Raw genomic sequence first — 17775 nt, forward strand, 5'->3', positions numbered from 1 at the left:
GATATGGCCTGTGCTCCCTTTTTCCAGACAGCACTGCTTTAGGAAACTACTTAGGCTTCATAGTGACGACCACTCTGCTCTAAGTTACTTGCCTAACTCATGTCACAAGAAATAGTTTTGTAATTAATGTTGCAGGGAAGGAGGTTCTGAGGGAATTTGTTGTTTTATTCAGCACTTCCTTTAAGTTTACCTTGCAAACAGAGGCAAATTGTTCCCCCCCCCTTTTTTTTTCTAAGCAGAGAAGCTGCTAATATTAAAAACAAATCTGAATCTCCTACTGAGACTAGTTTTTATTTTATTTTATTTTTTAACAGGAGCATCTTGTGAACCAAGACAAACATGTGAGGCTTGGTCCCTGACCAGCAAAAACACATACTCTAAATATCAGTGGACTGCAAGCAACCCTAACTTTTGCTACTGGTTTCAGGGTATTTGCACAAGACTTCAGCTTGATTCTATTATATTTTTTACCTGGAATGAGAAACTAAAACTCACCAAAACAAACCTCCCAATTAGAAAAGCCACTGTAAAAAGTGAAAATCCACACAAGCAAAGGAACAAAAACAGCCACTGCAAGAGAAATTCAGTGCACTCTCTGTATCCTCTTTTCTTACATGTGGCTGCACACTTATGATTTTAAGTGGAAAAGTTTTTCAGGGTGGGAGGACTTCAGGGAAATCTATCTTGAAGAATTTGGAAAGAATAATGCAGATTATTCTCAGAAATTAGCTTACTGGAGAAAAAAAAAAAAAGAAAAAAAAGAAATCAAAACACACATGATAACACACATGATAAATGAAGTTCTCCTGGTATGAGAACATCAAACCTATGTAATCTTCCTTTTAGACCAAGATTAACAGTTTGTTCAGCAAAGCCTCAGCACACACTGAAATTCACTTCAGAAGAACCATCCAAAATCAGATTCCTTGTTTCCATGGCCATGCTAAGTTATCTCACCTGCAGTCCTGCTGTGCAGCTAGGACAAGGACAATCTTTGTACAAGAGCAAGGATCTTATTTGTTGGGGAGCGGTTCATATTTTCCTAAATAATAAGGAAATAACTTTATTGTTGTCTACATTGATTTCATATCAATGTAGACAACATATACATCTATTATTTTCTGTATTTATACAACGGGTATTGAAAGTGAAGTTTCAGGAAAATGTCTACATATCTATCAATATGAAAACCACTTCTCAGTACATTAAGGCACTCCTGGTGTTCTGCAATCATGCAGGTGAACCAGTAAGTTCCCCAGGAGGTCTTGATGCAAACAACCTAAAAGCACAAACACACGTTGTCAATCCAGTTAAAATCACCTAAGCAACAAAAAGCTTCCCTTCTAAGGGATGAATTTTGTCATCTCATCAATTTCTAGTTACCAAATTGAGAAGAATGTATGGCCTATGAGACCACACAGCACCTTATACATTTTTTGTAATAATTCTGTTATAAATAATAATGAGCTATAATAGCTTATAGTTTTTCTCCCAGTCTAAAATATATATGACAGACGCAGAAAAAAGCACAGGACTAAGTGCAAGTGTAATTGTCATGGTGGTGATGATGGGTGCACTAAACTCTCTAGAGTGGTCTAATATATATAACAGCCTTTTGGATAAGAGCATCTGAAACAGCCACAACAAAATAAAACACTATTAAGGCCAACTTAAGATGAGGAGCTGGAGATCATATCAGCATGATGAGAACACTTTTACAAGTACAGAGTAATTGAGTATAGTGAGGACACAAGGGATTCACAGCTGAGATGATGGACTGAGATCCTCAACTCTCCTGGCTTTGCAATGTGTGGGCTCTGGTGCAAGAGGTGGCAAACTGCAACCCCTCTCTTCCTTAGACAGTGTCCATACTGCAGAGGACAGCATGGTGTAAGGAGAGTTAAGCCTAATTTCAGGGAGAGGAGCAATAAAAGTTGCAACAGCAGTTTAGCACAGAGACCAAGAATGCATTTTGCCTGGAACCAGGCTGGCTTTAGCAGCCATGCTAACCATTTAACTCCTTGACACTTAGTGAGTGCTGCTCAGTCAATGCTAATTCAGTGCTCTAATAGCATGATACTATCTTTCCTCCTTGCAAGATTTAAGATTATAGAAGACTATAACAGGATCTCACAAAACTGAATTAGTGAATTTTCTGCTTGCCAGTATCTGCATGCAACTGATTTTTTTTTTTTTCTAGATGCCAGTATCTGCATCTGAGGGGAAAAAAAAAAAAAAAAAAGTTAATAAACTTTTAGTTCCACTTAAAAGCAAATGCTTTCATTATGGAGTAAACTTCTCCTCAGTGAAGGCTTCTGTTTATCACTCTTTCTGTGATTATACTAAAGCAGACTGCTGGCTGTAAACAGAAAGCAAAAATTTTAAACTAAATGCAAAGACAGCCACATAACTTTCTCATGGCTAATATGAAAAATAACATTTAGCACATCTACTCCAAAACAAAGCACTTTTAAAGAAGATTTTGCTCTATGTTATGAATTTCCATAATGGGAATAATCAAGCGGAGTATGATCTGCTGAATACTTACATCTCTCTGTTATCACAGCTCATGTTTTTGAACTGGGTTTGCTCTGGTAACATTAATGGGCCAATTCAGTCAGAGCATGCTGGGTTTTACTGCACTGCCTATAAACTGAGGATTCTCCAAATTTACTATAAAACCAATCTATACCTTATTAATTTATGTATAAATATATTTTGTTTATACATATTACGTATGAATCTAGTACTTTTTAACTGGAATCCTCAAATCCAAAATGTTTATTGCATTTTTAATTTTTTTCTGAAAGAATCTCTTAGCATGTTCCACATGCCCATTTTATGATTTAAATTTAGCAAGGAAAAATACTGTGCTTGAGAATATGCTACTAGTAATGATTTAAATACAAGTATAGCATCTACTTCCCATGGGGAAAAAAAAAAAAAAAAAAAAGTGAAATTCTCAACACCATCCCAAAAATGTTCTCCATTTTTAAAGGCATTTCATACTGTAAGCTCTTGATATCAACTTCACTGTTGAAAGATATACACTTAATACAGAAGAAAACAGGAAAATACTTGTATAGCTCCTAAGTGATCAAAGCCAGGCTGTAGTGAAATGCATTGATTCAGAGCATCATTATCCTAAAGGTCACAGCAGTGCAGAGCTCATTCTGTGAAGATTCGTCTTTCCCTGGCTTGGAGTTCCCCTCACTCTGTGCCAGAACACAGTGACCCCAGAGGAGCACTTCAGTTTATTTCCTGTCCTTCGTCTTCGTGGAGAGGAGGACGAAGAAGGGACTGCTGTGAAATCCTGCAACAACACAGCTCACCACAGTAGCTGGGGGTGGGGAAAGACACAACAGTGCCACCTTGCAGAAGTAGCTTCTGCACGAAGCGTCTGAACTTCCCCAAAAGCTGCTGCTGAAGGAAAAGTCTGTATCAAAACCAACCACCAAAACAAACATAAACAAATAAATAAATAATCACTAGGAGATGATTTTTTTAAAAAGAGTTTCTTCTCAAAAGCTGATTTTCCCCACTCATCCCAGCACTTTAATATGCATTAGGACCAGTCAAAGCAGGGACAGTGTGCACCATTCAGACAAAACTATTTTAGTGCTAGCAATATCCAACATAAACTTTTTGACTCTGCACAACATTCTTCTACAAAATAAACTCAAGCCATTTGCCAGCAATAACCTATATATTGATGTGGTATTAACAGAAACTTGGAGGCTTCAGCTGGGAGACAAACTGTCAACCAACCACTAATTGGTTTTTATGACGTGACTCATAGTTTAGCAATTTCCCAGAATTTAATCACAGTGCATCCAGAAAGATCAATTAAAGAACAGGCTCAGAATTTGTTAGAGCCCTGTGTGAGACAGGGGAAGGCAATGACCTCAGCAGCTTTGCCACAGAATTTTATGAATGAACAAAGAAAGGATTTAAAAGGTAAGTTAAATTAATCTTGTGTTTCCTTGCAGACCCTATTATTGTTTTTCCAAAGGAACAAGTTTTTTAAATGAACAGTTGAGATTGAAGGATTGTGTGTTGCAGCTACTGTTTATTTTACAACTTCATTTACACAGGTGACCGTTATGTGTGTGACTTGAATTGCTCCATTATTTTTGGCTTCTTCTTTTATATCTCTGTCTATAAAAAGAGGGAAAAAATCATAGTAGGAGTAAATTCCTTTGGATCCTTGTACAAGTATCACATTGCACTATCAGAATGAATAGCACAGAATTGAAAAAAAAAAATCATCATTATTAAAACAGTCCTAACAACAGTCCAACATAAAGACAGAGAAAATGTTATTTTGGCTACAAAATCCTGATTTCCATTGCCTCTTTATTGCTTTTCAACCTTTTCCCCCCCAGCTTAACACAATGAAATCTGCAAGTGTTATCCTCATTCCTGCTTTCCATCATAGATTTTTTTCAAGAACTGAATGAAAATCACAAGAAAATGTTTTTGTTTTTGTTTTTTTTTTTTTTCTGAAAAGGTTTTACACAAAAGTAAACAAATGTAAATGTTTTTACACAAATCTGATCAGTTTTACTCACTAATTTTGTTCTTCTGTAAGAGTACGGTACAACTGTGATGAAAAATTCATCACCTCCCTTTCTGTTTTTTGTTTTGGCAAAAGCTCTTATTCACTGAGAGCTCTCAGAACAGGAGACTTTATTTTCCTGGCCAAGTTAGGTGAATCAAGATTATATTTGAAAAGGTCTGAAAAGTGAGATTATCTAGAGATCTACTAAGACCTGATATGAATATTTCAAGTATCATTTAGATATTAAAAATATTAATTATTTTTGCTTACAATAACAGCCAGCAACCAAGTAATGCATGTTACATTGAAAAACATGGGGGAAAAATAAAAGGAGTTTGGGAGGCATACATAAAATCTAAGAAAGCACAGAAACATTAAAGTTAGTGTTTTGCCTCTACATGAAAATGTTTCTTAACTTCTTCAAACAAAAATTTAGTTCATATATTGACCATGCAAATATTACAGACTTGCTGTCTTTGTAGTGAATTTTATGATGAATCCTTAATGAGGGAAAACAGAAAGGAAGGTTATGGGAGAGTGGATCAGGAAGAGATCACACATCTCTGAAGCTTCTGCTACTATTTCATATACTTCATGAGCCTGTTACATGACAATGTCATATAACTCAACATGAGAAAAATTCTCAAAAAAAAAATCTCAAATCTTGGAATTCTCCCATTTCCTCAGATGCGTAGAGTGACCACTCAGATGCTAGGAGGACATCGGGTACTGGAGCACCTCCATTTTGTAAGAATAATCAAATATTGAGGAAGAAGGATTTGGAGAAGAAGGGGAGGGGTAACAGAAAAGAGCTTCTAGCCAAGTGCTCTTGGGATACAGGAGAACCAGATTCAGGTCTCTGCTCTGAATTAGAACAGGATGTTGACAAATCTGCTGGGGGGGGAATGCATTTTAAAGTTCTCCACTTCATCCGGAGGCAGAGCAGAAACATTTGAGTAATGAGAAACTGCACACCTAGCTCTGCATCTGCACCAACAGCTTCATTTTCAAGAGTTCACAGTTCCCCCTAAATCACATTAAGACCAGAGTTAAAATGTTAATTATGGAGCATGTGCATATTAATTTTCTGTTTCCTTCTCTCCATAAGTAATGGGAATGCTTTTAAATGCCTTTCGTTTTGTTTCTTACGGGGTTACTTGGTTTCTTAATATATTACAGGGTACTTCCTGCACTGCTTACAGAAGCAAATTTCCCACTGCTAGTGGGTGTTTTCCCTGAGTAAGGTCAGCAGATTTGGTCCCCAGGGAATGAACTGATCTTCAGGCCTAGCTCCACTGAAGGTCCAGCAGAAAGCAAAACAGATAGCATTCTTGTTTAAAAGTTGCTACTATATTGTATCCTTCTCAGCCACATCATCCAACACAAACAACTAGAAAATGCTTTGTTGCAATAATCCTTTCAATTAAGGTTCCCATTACAGAGAAGCAGCTGCTTTCTACAATATATCTTTGTCAAGGAACTATTTATTTCTCAGAAAACATTTCTTTAGTTGTTAAGACAGATGCAATAAACCAGACCCACGGAAGTAGCAGAAATCAAAGCAGTGAGCAACAGCTGACCAACTAAACATCTTTGCACTGAAAAATAGGTAATTTCTACAAGGGTCCAATCTATTCTTCTATGATGGAAAAGAAAAAGAAAAAATAATAATAAAAACAAAACACTCAATTTGAAAACAATTCTTTTACCCAGATGTCTCACTCTCACCATGACATCAGTGAGCTACACCTGAAATAGCAGCATAAACCCTCACACGTACATCATTAAAAAAAAAATCCAAAAAGTTCTGTCCTCCTGCTGATCAGTGTTATTCGCATGGACCCTTAAAAGCCTTCTGGAATGCCAGCATGATAAATATTTGATGGACAACCTCTAGCTTAATGACAGAATCAGGTAGGGCTGTTGGCACGTCAAGACGAATGAATCAGCACCCTGTTACTGCTTTCAGTTCCACACATACATGCTCACACCCCTCTCCCCAAGCAGCCTGATGAATGCTGTCTATTTATTTTATGAACAAGTCCAACTCACATTAACTGTCACTGGAATATAAACAGTAGTGACAAAAAGTATTATCATGAATAATTTAATCCAAGCTTTGTGAGTGCTTCTAAATGAGCAGTTTTCTTGCTGTAGTCTCAGTCCCTGTGATTGCAACTCCAGGCAGCTTGCCTCAAAACGCCGAATATCTCTCCAATATCTCACCACCCAAATAATAATAATAATAAAAATATTTCCCCTCATAGACAAATGATAGAGAAGTTATTTAAGATATATGAGATGTGTTGTTTCTTCCTCTGTCTTGTAAGTTAGTATCATTGTTTGCATGAGTCTCCACACAGTCCTTCTTGCACTGAATTCACTTTATCAGAACATTATCTAGGTTGTTTAGCAGAACACAGCTTAAGAAAAGCCATTCTCATTTCACCTCTTTTTTCCCCCAACTTATTTATTCTTCTCTTCCAATTAATATTAAAGTTTGGAAAATACAACTTCAAGTAATTCCTATGCAAGATTACCCCCCACACACACACACTTTTTTTGAGCATTTGAGATTGTATTTTCATTCTTCAGTCTAGGGTATCACAGTCACTTGCAGAAAGGAGATTATTCAGCCTTTAAAACTTAAGCATTCTTACTTCTTCCTCAAGTACGGAAATGTTCCTTTTTCCAGCCTCCTTCCCATCAGGCACTTACCTACGCCTTTTTTCGCTGTTTAAGAGTACTGCCTGTATTCAAAAACACACTCATTCAGAAGCACACTCTTGTCTGGGCCACACCTAGACAATGTTAAATTCCTATTCCATCCCTATTGTATTATCAGCCACACTTTTTCATTATTACATATATCTATCTGGTAATATCCATTTTTATTCTGTTTCCATTTCCTTTGCAGGGTTTAGCTCAGGATGAAATAAAATTTTCCAGAAGTCAAGCTAACAATTCCTGACCTCTAAAATGCATTTCTTTACAGATTATCTAGATTATCCCTCTTTTATTCTTAATGTATACCTCTGTTTATTCTTAATATTCTTTGTGGGTGTTGTTGGTCAGAAAGTTAGATCTGGAGTTCACCCCTAAGAGCTACCTGTCCTTAAAATGGAAGTTCTAGAAATGTTGCTGCATTTTAAATCAAAAATGCTGCCACACTGAAATGCTTGAGCTCTTCAGTCACTATCTAGTTTCCCTAAACTTATTTAGTACTTAAGATTAAGAAAACTTTAAAGGCTGATTTTTGTTAACATTGGATCAGAAGTAGAATGCTGATGGCCCACTCTCGGATGTCCTAAATGCCTCCAAAACTGATTTTAAAATAACACTGGTTGGTTCTTCACATGTCAGTAAGAGTTTGGGAAATTGCAAAAAAATAAAGATTTGGCTGTGCAATTATTAAGATCATTCGTTCTCCAGTTTAGAGTATTCCGTAAAAATTCCACGTTGATTTTCTCCTCTGGTATTATTTGAAACCAGCCAGATTCTATCAACATTTTACCTTCTTTCTGCAATGTTATTTTGACTCTACATGACTCTACAGTAGATGTACATGACTCTACAGTAGATGTAGTCTCAACAATATCCCTCTTATTTCTCTCCAGTCTGCTTAATGATTTACAGAACAAAGGAACAAAGAAGCTATACTACCGAAGTCATTTTTATTGTCCTTTTCTCAGGAATAATAATTTTATCCCTTTCCCCTGTATAATAAGCACAATGAAATTTGCTGCCCAAAGGGCTGGTCCATTCCTGCTACAGGAAGGATGGGGTTGGGGCTGGGTTGGAGGCTGAGCAGGCTGAGCTGCAGCAGAGAGATGAGTGCTGCAGGTCACACTCCCACACTCCCAGCAGCTGCCCTGGCAAAGCACTGTCAGCTACAGAGGGCAGCAGAAAGGTGCTCAAGGAAACCATATCCTTTGGCTATGTCTGAAAGCTGAGTCTGCTTTCAGTATATTGCCTGAAAAAAAAATAAAAATAAAAATAAAATAGCTATAACATTTAATGATCAGCTTCATTAAAAGCTTTTGCCGCCATGCAGCATACACAACTGTATATCAACAGTGTGGATCCTAGATGAGAAACACACAAATAATGCACATAAAATTAAGCCAGTGAACAAAAAACTGTATACATCCCCACTGGTCACAACCAACACAGAAAGAACTGTGAAACTCTACAATAATTTACATATGCAACAAGGTAAAAGAAGCGCATGCACTTTAACCCAGAAAAATTAATTATTCGGAGTACAGAAAGGAGAACAAATTCTTTAAGTTTTGCTTCACTAGCATACTCAGCACCATTTTCTTTCCATCTAAATCTGTGGGTTGACCGATCAGTCATAGGATTGCAGTATTACATGATGCATATTCGATCGTATTCTACAGCCTAAAATGCTGCTATTTTTATATGATTTTGTAAAATTCATTTTTATAATTTCATTATTTAATTCAATTTAAAAACATGCCACAAGGTCATTCAGAGTTTAAAATCTTTTCACATCCACAGTAAGCCACCATCAGATCCCAAATTTGACCAAGTGTGCACATTCAGGACAGCACTGTTGTCAGTGCACACAGCTGGGTCTAAATCACACTTTTTATCCTTGTCTTCCTCTAACTCATGGCAGAAATTTCTCCTTAGGTTTTCATGACATTGGTTGAGCAGACTGTTACCTTAGAACAAATTATCTTAAGTTACCACATTGTTTCTAGATTAGATTCTAAGTTTTGCACTCTCACCTTCCAATGTAAAAGTGATTAAAGGTTTATTTTGCACATGGAAAGGAAGGTAATTGACCAAATTTTAATGATTTTAGCCCTTGTGCAAAGACAACAAAAGATAAACTAGAAAAATAACTTTTACAAGCTATATAAAATAAAACATTGACGGCACTCATATAATAACAGTGATAATGAAAACTGGAGACACATCAACTAATCAACCACATAATGGGAGTTCCTGCTCACAGTTTCTTTTGTGGAAGCCACAAAGTAAAACAAACCAAGAACTGGAGTCAGCCCTCTCAGAGTGGAACGGCCTATTTGGAAACAGCATTACAAAGCAGTGAGAAAGGTACAGGCATTATTTATCATATTCAGAAACATTAGTGATGCAAGACTTCTGTACTCGTTGCTGTCAAGTGCAATGCTTCTTGGGAGTACACTTTCACTTAGCTGGAGAGCATTTTATCTCATTTCTTAAGAAAATGTTTTGATACTCAAGAGTGAGAAAGCACACAGTATCACTAACAGGGAAGTTCTTTAGCTCATTAGATGCAAGAGAATTTCTGAGGTTGGTTAAGTTAAAGGCATCACTTCATTTTCACTCATCCATTGCTAGAAATTCCATGAATAAGTACTTCAGGATTTGGCCCACAGATTATAAATAACACACTCCATTGTTCACTCCCGTGAGAATACTTATAATGTTGGAAGTGGAGAAACCTAGCTGAGATGCACTATTTTGAGCCAAAGGATGTTTATGTAGCAGCCTGGCATGCCTCCATAGGAAAACACATGCCCAATCCAGTAGAAACCCCATTTTTAATTGCTGAAAAGCATTTTCCAAGTTATAAATAAATCTTCATACCAGTTCTTCAGGCTTCCACAAAGACACTCAGTAGTTCTGAAGACATCTTAAACAGCTCTCCATCCCCCTTTAGTCAGCATCTCTATTACTGCCCAGAGTACTTTCTATTGAGCACTTAAGGATAACAGGTAATAAATCTTTTTTTGTTTGTTTGTTTGTTTCATTTTAAAGCTATGTAAAACATTAAACATATCTTCTTTCCTTCCCAGTGCAGCAAATTTTTACATTTTAAGTTACAACGAGATTAGGGGATGGCTAGGCCTGTGGCCTATCAATGTCCATTCTGGCAAGCACTACAGAAAACCATCCTGAAGAACTTAAGTGCACAATTTATCAATACTATTAAAAATCCAGTAGGCAGGTATAGCCTTTATCCCGTGCAGGGCAGAATGTCAAACATAAAACTCTTGCACAAAACGGGTACTGCTATTTTAGCTGCAGTTCCAGATGATCAAGGGCTTTTATACCCTATTTGGAGTACAATACCCCCATAATATTATACTAATAGTAGGTGATATAATAGTTATGAGATGAAAGTAAAAACAGTCATGAACTCCAATGGCTTGAACTAAAACCAGCTCCATAGACTGAAGCAGTAACAGGCATCTAAGCCTTCAGATGCACATTTGGCTGAATTTCTGTTCAAAGCAGGCAACACATTACATGTGAGGAAGTCTTTCCAATATCAAAGTCGCTATTTCCAACCTACAAACTCATTCTTCAGTTCATACACTTTAAGGAAACCAGAATGCTTGAAAGCACTCAAATTAGCTACAAGATTTCTGTTCTCAATCAAATCCTATTAATAATGCTGCTGAGAAAATGGTTTAAACTGGCTTAAAAAGACCAAAAAATTTAAGGCCCTTTCTCGCATTTTCAACACAGATAAAGTTGTGTGAGTTTGCAAACATCACCATTGCATAGTAGCAGACATTAAAGACTATCCCATTGTATCTGTTAGTGAATATATAAGAATGAGAATGCTATATTCTTTAAAGGTGTAATTCTTGGTCAGTATTTCTGTACACAGTTTTAAATACCGTATTTGCCATCAGTAGAGCATGGTTTTTACAGGACAAATGAGGGAAGGGAATTTTGTTTAAAAATTTCTAAACATAGCTTCCAATCAGTGTTTTAGCTTTGGGGGTTAGCTGGTTGGTTGGCTGTTTTGTTGTTTGATTGCCTTTTTTTTTTTTCGGAAGTTATTTTCAAATGATTTCTGCACATACGCTTTGGGCAGCAATTCTTTCACAAGCACTGTTTAGAAATTCTTGAAAAGCTAAAATTGAAGATGTATTAGTGGATGCCCTGCTTTGAAACAGGTGTATTTTTGTACTACAAACCACACAACCGTGAAGTGCAAGGATTTACGATTAGGAAGTTAACAACTGGTTTTCTCTTTCATGAGAATCACAGGACAATATTCACGTAAGCTCCTCATTTTGTTCAGAAATCTCAATACCATGTAATGTAGATGAGGTCTAAAATTAAGCATCTAATTTAAGATTTTTGGACTCAGTACAGGCTCAAACAGTCAACTCAGAGTACTCATCAGAGTACTATTCACTGGCTATATAGGTTGACCCAATTCATAACTTGAATATTTAAGTTAGATATCTAATGTCAGTGTGAAACTCCAGAAAATTAGTGCAACTGAGACTGAAAAGACTGCTCATAAAACAGATGCATTAAACTGATGCATATGCACATAGGTAAATCAAAATAATGTTTGTGGATTTTTTCTCTGTATTCATTTGAATCAATGCTGTCCTGAAACTTCTTGAGCTATATCTGGTGATCCAAATTTGCCACTGTATCCCTTTTGCATCTTGCAATTCTATGCAGATTATTCCAGATCACAAGCCCTTTCACATCTGCAAAACAGTCTCCTATTCCATTTCTTTACCATGGTTTCAGCAATACTCAAAATAATGTTCAATTAAAAATTACTGTGATTTAGATTTTGTTTGTCAGTTCATCGATCTAGACATTTTAAAAACATTTTTACGGATCTGTGCAATATATGAGTATTTTTTGTACCAAAGAGAGAGAATTTTTAATATGCTGAGCCGTATCTCCATTCAGAAGCAATTCCATTCCTGTTGCCACTAAAATGAAGTTAGCAAAATCCAGTTCATGCTTGAAATTGTTTGTTTTTTTTTTTATTTATTTGATTTTTATTATCATTATTATGTACATGGTGGCTGGCCACATAGTCTTATTATTCATATCTAGAATATCAGAAATTATGAATTGAAATAAAGTTAACAAAACTAACTACATGCAAACTCACCTCTGTTACACACAAAAGAAAGGCCACACAGATAACAGTTACATAGTACTGTTGATGAGCTATTGGTCCAAAACAGAGCAAATCTATATGGTCATGCTTTATTATTTCCATCACCACAGTACATACAAGCCCTTGATAAGGACTAGGACCTCCACACAGTTGACTTTAGATGCAAACAAAAAGATCACTAATATAACCATCTCTGAATCAGAAGTTAAACGGTAAACTGTTTAAAAGACTACCTTCTATGTGTCATCTCCAATGAAACAGATACTCAGTTGCTGATTTTAGAGGTAACTCATGTAGAAAACCACTGCCCAAATCACATGGTGTTACAATGCATGCCATTAGGCATCTACCTCAAAAGCAGTTCTCATCAGGAACCCTTGAAAAATTGGCCTAATCAAGTTCTGAAGTCCTTCTGGACAAAAATATTATTTGCAATGAAACTTTTTTTTTTTTTTTATAGTTGTTGCAGGCAGAGTAGTACATTTCACTGTATAATCAACTTTGTAATCACAGATTTCAAGGATTATAAATAATAGATAGGGCTGAACAAGACAGTTAACCAAAGACATTTTCAGCGGCACATAAAAGCTCATGTATACAATTTCCCTTATTCAGCTAGATTTATGGACAATTAAGTAATACTTCTTGTAAGCCAAACATGTTCAGATAAATCTTAAGTAACTCAGCATTTCAGATATAATTGAAGGACATGTTTCCTTTTCTTTAGATGAGGTTGGTATTTTCAATGGGCAAGGTAGTATCTTGAAACAAATATGCAGAGACAGGAGACTGTGTCTCTTCCAAGCTCAAGGACTAATATAGTTTTATCTTAGCAGTTCTATTTTAAAGAAGATTAAATGCTTAAGAAAAAAAAAATAGGAAAAACATAATTTATTAAGCTTTAAATACTATTCAAAGTATTTCAGAGAGTATAGTATTTTTTTCCCAGTATATCTAAACTTTTAGGTTTCTTTCAAAACAAAAATTAATCTAGTCTGACATTGTCCATTCCAGACTAATTCTGGAGCTTCTAATTCTAGTCAGGAAAACCCTTACCCTTGGCAGATAGGAGTTGAATAAATTTATTAACTGCAAGGTGTAAGATGATGAACCCAGAAGACAGATGGAAGAGCAAGAGGCGGCAGTTTGTCAGAGATTGTGACTGGGAATTGAATGAACCAGAAGAAGACAAGGAAGGCAAACTTTGGTGGAGAAAGCTCAAAAGATTAAAAAGACTTACTCAAATGAAGCAAAGGCTTCAGGAAAAAAAAAAAAAAATGATTTTAACAAAAATGGAAGGGAAGATTCAAAAATATTGTTTATGAGAAAGAAATGAAAGTGGGAAAAAAATAAAAAAGACAAGTAAAATATATAGCTGCATTGTGGTTTTGTTTTGTTTTTCAATAATTTTTTTTGTTTGTTTGTTTGTTTTTACTTTATTTAATGGTGGCTTAGCTAGTTTTAGTTAAAATAGTTATTTCCCCTTTCTTTTCCATCCTCTGTACATGAAAAAAAAAATCCCTCTGCACTTTGTAGAAAGAAATACACACAAAATTTGAAAAGGTGACACCTATGGTGGACCAAAATGGTTACATTCAGACACATTGAATTCACCTGTGAAACTAATTCTCATGAATGCATCATAACATGAAATTTAGGAGAAACTTAATGCAATAGGACAGATAGTGTAAGGAAATTATCCAAAATCCTAAGAAAGCACTATCCCCTCTGATGAGAGATTTCTGCCATCAGTGATGCAAATGTCTATTAAAGTCATAGGGAGCTTTAATCAAATCAACTTTTTAGATGCTAGAAGATTAGCATATTTCTCCACAATCCCTCTTGGCATCTAGAAAATGGCTCTGTTCATCCTGTCAATGGTACAGAAGAGGCAGTAAAAATAAAACACACAAAATAAAACACGGTAACTGCATGTTAGCTGGGAAGCTGCACCCAAACTCCCCAGTGGGTGCCTCCCTCTCAGCTGTCACCATCAGGACTTTTAAGAGAAGCTTTAGCTCACAGATGGTCATTTACAGATGTTTCATTCTCATACTGTCCTTGTAATTTCCACTTTAAAAATGACTGGCACCCTTACTTAGAGTGAGATTTACTACATTTTATGCTTATTTTATTTATTTTTCAGCTATCTTTTTTTCTGGCTCCACTGGATACTTATACAGTCAACATGAACTTGACCCACCCAACTGGTGTGGGTCCTGGCCAAAAGGCAGTGTGCTATTTTCTTAGATTTACTGTTAGAAACTGAGTGAAGACTGATGTGGGGAAGTAAAATAATACGGAGAGACACAATAGAAACATAGAAATTAAGGTATGATATATATTTACTAAGTAGACCTCTTTCCCTTCTACACAGAAGTGTTTGGGGAAGACGGCTCCTTCAGCCAGGGGTGAGAGATTTGAACTCTATAGCTAACAGGTGAGCACTCAAAAGAGCTTGAATTCTCAGCTGATTCATAACTTTGCCAAAAGACTTCAACTGCAATTCTCAAAGACTCTAAATTTGGTCTAATTCAAATTTACCCCACTATAAACAATTTTTGGAAATTTGACTTTGATCTATCTATAACTCATACCCCATTTATGAATAACATCTAGCAATACTACTACCCTCGTGCAATCCCTTTCACTTCTTTCCCTTTAGTTCAGGTGTAGAGAATGTATATAAACTACATAGCACATATCTCTGTCATTTGATGTTACTATAATCATATGAAATAATTATAACATAAAACCAAAAAAAAAAAAAGAATGCAAAATGGGTTAATTCAATACAGATGCTCTTCTAAATGAAGCAAGTCTGTGACATGCACTGTGACAGGATATAATTTCAGTAAGTCCTTCAAAGATTAAAAAAAAAAAAAAAAAATCTGCTTCCATCCTAGCTAAAGTAAAAGAAAAACAGTGAGTCATCATAATTAGAATAGGTCTGTATACACTTTCCACAGCACAAATCTAACTCTGCCTTTTTTCTCCTTGCAGGGACCTGGAGGAGAAAGTGCTCTTCCTTATGAAAGATCTCCTATACATAGAGCGGGTGAAAATCCACATGAGCCAAAACCTTGCACACATACAGATAGTTTAGATGGTTTTCTTTAGTTTAGCCTTCTTCTTACTCAAGCTAATGGTTAATGAAAACACTAGCAAAAATCGGAAAAACATAAGTTGAACTTCCACTTGTGAAAATCAAGTTTGGTACTGTCACTGTGTGCCACTCATTAATGAATAGTTCATCAGATATTTCTGAAAGTTCTGCTTGCTCTCTATCTTCTCAGTAAAGACAAAAGAGGATGACAGGTTGCAGAGTTACTCTAAAACAGAACCTGACTCCCCAAGAACTGTTCTTAGAGCATTGTGCAGTATTATTTTTCATACTGATCTGAAGGAGAACCAGGAGAGCAGGTACAGGAATGTTTCATGCAGCGCTAGTACTTTGAAATTCAGTCATCTGCAATCTCATCCAACAGGTTGCTAGGTGACATCAGTAAATGATAAGACATGATTGCATCCTCACTGCAAATTCCACTAACAGATCACAAACTCTTACGTGTCAATACTGTTATACAGCCATTTCTGCTGACTTTCAAGAAGTCACTCCTCTGCAGACAACAGGCACTCTACAAACAGCAAGAATATAATACAAGATAGAAATAATTTTCTATCTTCATAGGTTGCCACTATTGTTTTCATACTTTAAATTTTAAAAGTTTGATAGGTATGTGATACACAGATGCTATTTGTTATCTCTACTAGTAAACCTTTTATATTATTTTTATTAAGGCAGTTGTATAATGTAAATCAGGATGACAATAGTGTTTAAATAAGTACCTAAAACACAATTGAGTGAAAAATCTGAGACCAAATATAATTCTTAAAAGTAACTACAAATCCAACCCTTGGGCACAGTAAGATGCCTTTGGGTTGTTTCTGACAGCTCATTTTTCACCCAGATCACTTCAGTATTCCTGGTGAAATAATGACATAAAAGGATCCCTCAGTACCCAGCTGAACCTTGGGGAAAAACAAACAAACAAACAAAAAACATCAGGCTTGGAAGTCCTTCAGCACCAAAGCCAGCCTACAGAGAAACTGCAGTCTGAGTTTATAGAATGTATTACAAAGTAGCTCACTTAATAAGGGAAAAACCCTCACCACCAAGGCTTTTGCAGGTACTGTGCCCAGCACAGAATCTTAAAAATGAATCAAGGAATGTCTTACCTTTCATCGTTGTTTTTGTGGGTTCTGAAAACAGAGGAATGAGCAGGAGGTAGATGAGGTAGACAAAGGAGAGCCCATTGTAACGGAAAGCACAGGCTGTGAGAAAAGAAAAAGAACATACCACTTAATCAGGGTAAGCATATATAATAGCACAAAACATTTACAATTTGAGTTTCCTATTTACCATAGCAATTTTAACCATTTATCTAAGGTATTTCTATGCAAGTGTTCTAGTTGCTGCTTAAATTAATAAAATAAAGTACACTTTTGAGGCATTTTCATAGTAATATACATTTTTAAGCTTAGTGCTGAAGATGCATCCAAGTTACAAAGACTGTATGGAATGACGGACAAGTTAGTTGGCAGCTTAACTGGTTACTTTCCTCATCTGTAAACTCACAAAATCACCTCCCCCAAAAAAAGTATATAGGGATGCATAAAGTAGTATTGATTGTCTCTCTTTAAGAAATTACATACAAGTTCATTATATTACAAATAAGGATTATCATTAAATAATGCAGAAAAACAATGAATTGTATTCAGATTCCAAGTGAGAGCATGCCTAAAATAACCAGTTTTCCTTTAAATGATGTCACTTCATTCAAGAGCAATTTGATTTTTACTGTCACCCATTTGTTTGCTTTTACAAAATTCTTATAGTGAAAAGATAGTGGATTATAAATGAAAAAGGGCTTGATAACTTGCAACTGGTGTTATACTGATTTTTCTAAATAATAGAACTCTCCACTAACTTGGTCTAATGTTTCCTATTTTATACATTTAGTGCAAGTGTGTTTTCCTGGCAACACCCATATCAGCAGGCTGTTAAAAGGGGTGGCAATATTGCTACAACCCAGACACATCCTTTCTAAGGATGTCATGCATATTCTGTGCTGAAAGGATAGATTTCCTTACTGAAAGGATAAAAACGTCCAGAAACAACAAAATGAAGTAATCACTAAATCCACTGTGCAGCCAATATTGGGATATTATGAGACCTACTACATTAAACTTTCACATCAGATAAAGCAACTGCTGAGGAGTCAGGAGATGGCATTTATTCACT

The 17775-nt window shown here is 36.0% G+C and overlaps 1 protein-coding gene across 13 annotated transcripts in view; it reads right to left on the reverse strand.

Annotated features, from left to right (window-relative positions):
• PIEZO2 (piezo type mechanosensitive ion channel component 2) overlaps positions 1 to 17775 on the reverse strand; it is a 457465-nt gene that overhangs the window by 235100 nt on the left and 204590 nt on the right. For all 13 annotated transcript variants that reach the window (XM_035318200.1, XM_035318189.1, XM_035318191.1 and 10 more), the window contains exon 2: positions 16710 to 16805. In XM_035318200.1, coding sequence (XP_035174091.1) covers positions 16710 to 16805 — 96 coding nt within the window. The remainder of the gene's footprint in view (positions 1 to 16709; positions 16806 to 17775) is intronic.

This window comes from Oxyura jamaicensis, chromosome 2 (assembly GCF_011077185.1).
Source record: "Oxyura jamaicensis isolate SHBP4307 breed ruddy duck chromosome 2, BPBGC_Ojam_1.0, whole genome shotgun sequence".
In the NCBI taxonomy this organism is placed as follows: domain Eukaryota; kingdom Metazoa; phylum Chordata; class Aves; order Anseriformes; family Anatidae; genus Oxyura; species Oxyura jamaicensis.